Genomic DNA, 1,992 nt, shown 5'->3' on the forward strand with positions numbered 1-1,992 from the left:
CCAACCTTCCTTCCGAGGAGTGGCTGGTGGGTTTGAACCGCCAGCCTTCTGGTTAGCAGTCAAGTGCCTTAGCCACTATGCTACCAGAGCTTCCAATAGCTTCCCTTTTTAAGGCTACCAAATTTAAACTAGGTAAGTGACTCAGTTCTGGGTTTCTACTGACTACTAGAAATTCAAAATAACATTCTCTCTCACCCTCTGATGAGAAGAAGTGGTGTCGCTTGGTGATTAAGAGTGCAAGCTCTAGCATCACACTGTCAGGATCCAACTCCTGGTTCCATTACTTATAAGCTCTGGGACTGGAAGAAAGTTTGACTGTACCTCAACTCTGTTATGTGTAAAACAGACATTATAATACACCAACCTCACTGGATTGTTGTGAAATTAAGTTAGATAATAGGTATAACATGCTAATGACATAACAATTAATTTGTATAAAGTATCTGTCAAAAACTGCTACCTCTATATGGAATTTAAGGATTTCCAAACCCAAAATCTAGGCAAAGGGAATACCATATGCAAAGATGCAAAGTATAGTGTGTCTGGGCACCTGCAGGTGTTTTAGTACAGCTGAAGTAGAAAAGAGCATGCTATAAGAATTGATAGGGATAGAAGGGTATGGCAGCAGTAGCAGGAAATGACACTGGAGAAGTCATCAGGATTAGGTAATAGAGGTATGCCCCTTTAGAGAGCTTGATCTTTATCTTTAAGGCAAAGGTGAGCCACCATAGGTTAGAAGTACCTGGGATAATGGTGGGGAGGAAAGGTTGAAGGAAGGCAAAATTGGAATCAAGGAGACTCCAGTTGAGTGGTAAATTATAATCTGAAAGTAATGAGCTATTATCTTATGGATATTTTACTTACTATTATTTTCTGAAAGTAAAAAACCCCCAGATGCCAGAATTGCTTCCTCTAGCCAGGTTTCAAGGCCCTAAAGCAGCTCCCAATCTCAACAGGAACCTCCCACCAAAAGGACAGGAGTATATCATTTTTCCACAAATGACATTTTTGCTTTAAGGTTCTCAGGATGATGTTATCTGGGAGGAATAGTTTAAATATTAGCAGAAGTGGGTGTGGATTAACTTTCATGGTGTGATCTGTGGAGAAGAAAAGGAATGAGTCCAGGTGATTTCATATGTCGAATCAGTTATTATTCCTTATTCCTGACTTTTATTTTTCTTCAAAACAGAATTGTATTGATGAAATTGAGACCATAATCAGTGTTAAGCTCCAGCTCATTGGGATTGTCGGTATTGGAATTGCAGGTCTTACGGTGAGAAAGTCCCAGAACTTACTACCTCTTTTGCCTTCTAAAAAACATTGAATCTTTTTCTTTTATTTCTCTTCAAGCATGATATGGCAATATTCTATAAGCTTTTTCTCATAAAGGACAAAGACATTTGTTCATAGGGCCTCTTCAAATAACAAAGCCAACTAGATGCACCAAAACAACTTTCAACTTTAAATATGACTGCAATAATCAAAAAAAGAAGGAAAAAAAAAAGAACATTGCCATGCAGTTGAATTCTGACTCCTAGTGGCCCTGGGAGCTCTGGTAGCATAGTGCCTAAGGCACTTGACTGCTCACCAGAAGGCTGACGGTTCAAACCCACCAGCCGCTCCTCGGAAGGAAGGTTGGGCAATCCTACTTCCGTACTGATACTGCCTTGGAAACCCAAGGAGGGGTCGCTATGAGTTGGGGCCGACTCAATGGCAAACAACAACAACAACAAGTGGCCCTGTAGGACAGAGTAGAACTGCCCCACAGGGTTTCCAAGGCTGTAAATCTTTACAGAAGCAAATTGCCTCATCTTCCCCCACAGAGCGTCTGGTAGGTTAGAACTGCCTACCTTTCATGTAGCAATGGAGCACTTTACCACTGTGCCACCAGGGCTCCTTTGTCATTGCAATGTTGTTGTTGTTGTTGTTTGCCATCGAGTCGGCCCCGACTCATAGCGACCCCTCCTTGGGTTTCCGAGGCAGTATCACTAC

At 41.7% G+C, this 1,992-nt stretch overlaps 1 protein-coding gene across 1 annotated transcript in view; it reads left to right on the plus strand.

Annotated features, from left to right (window-relative positions):
* Positions 1 to 1,992, plus strand: part of TSPAN2 (tetraspanin 2) — a 76,533-nt gene that overhangs the window by 55,600 nt on the left and 18,941 nt on the right. Inside the window, exon 7 of the mRNA XM_007948793.2 lies at positions 1,190 to 1,273. Within this exon, the coding sequence (XP_007946984.1) occupies positions 1,190 to 1,273 (84 nt within the window). The remainder of the gene's footprint in view (positions 1 to 1,189; positions 1,274 to 1,992) is intronic.

Source organism: Orycteropus afer, unplaced genomic scaffold, assembly GCF_000298275.1.
Source record: "Orycteropus afer afer isolate SDZICR_OR568_19922 unplaced genomic scaffold, OryAfe1.0 scaffold00010, whole genome shotgun sequence".
NCBI lineage: Eukaryota > Metazoa > Chordata > Mammalia > Tubulidentata > Orycteropodidae > Orycteropus > Orycteropus afer.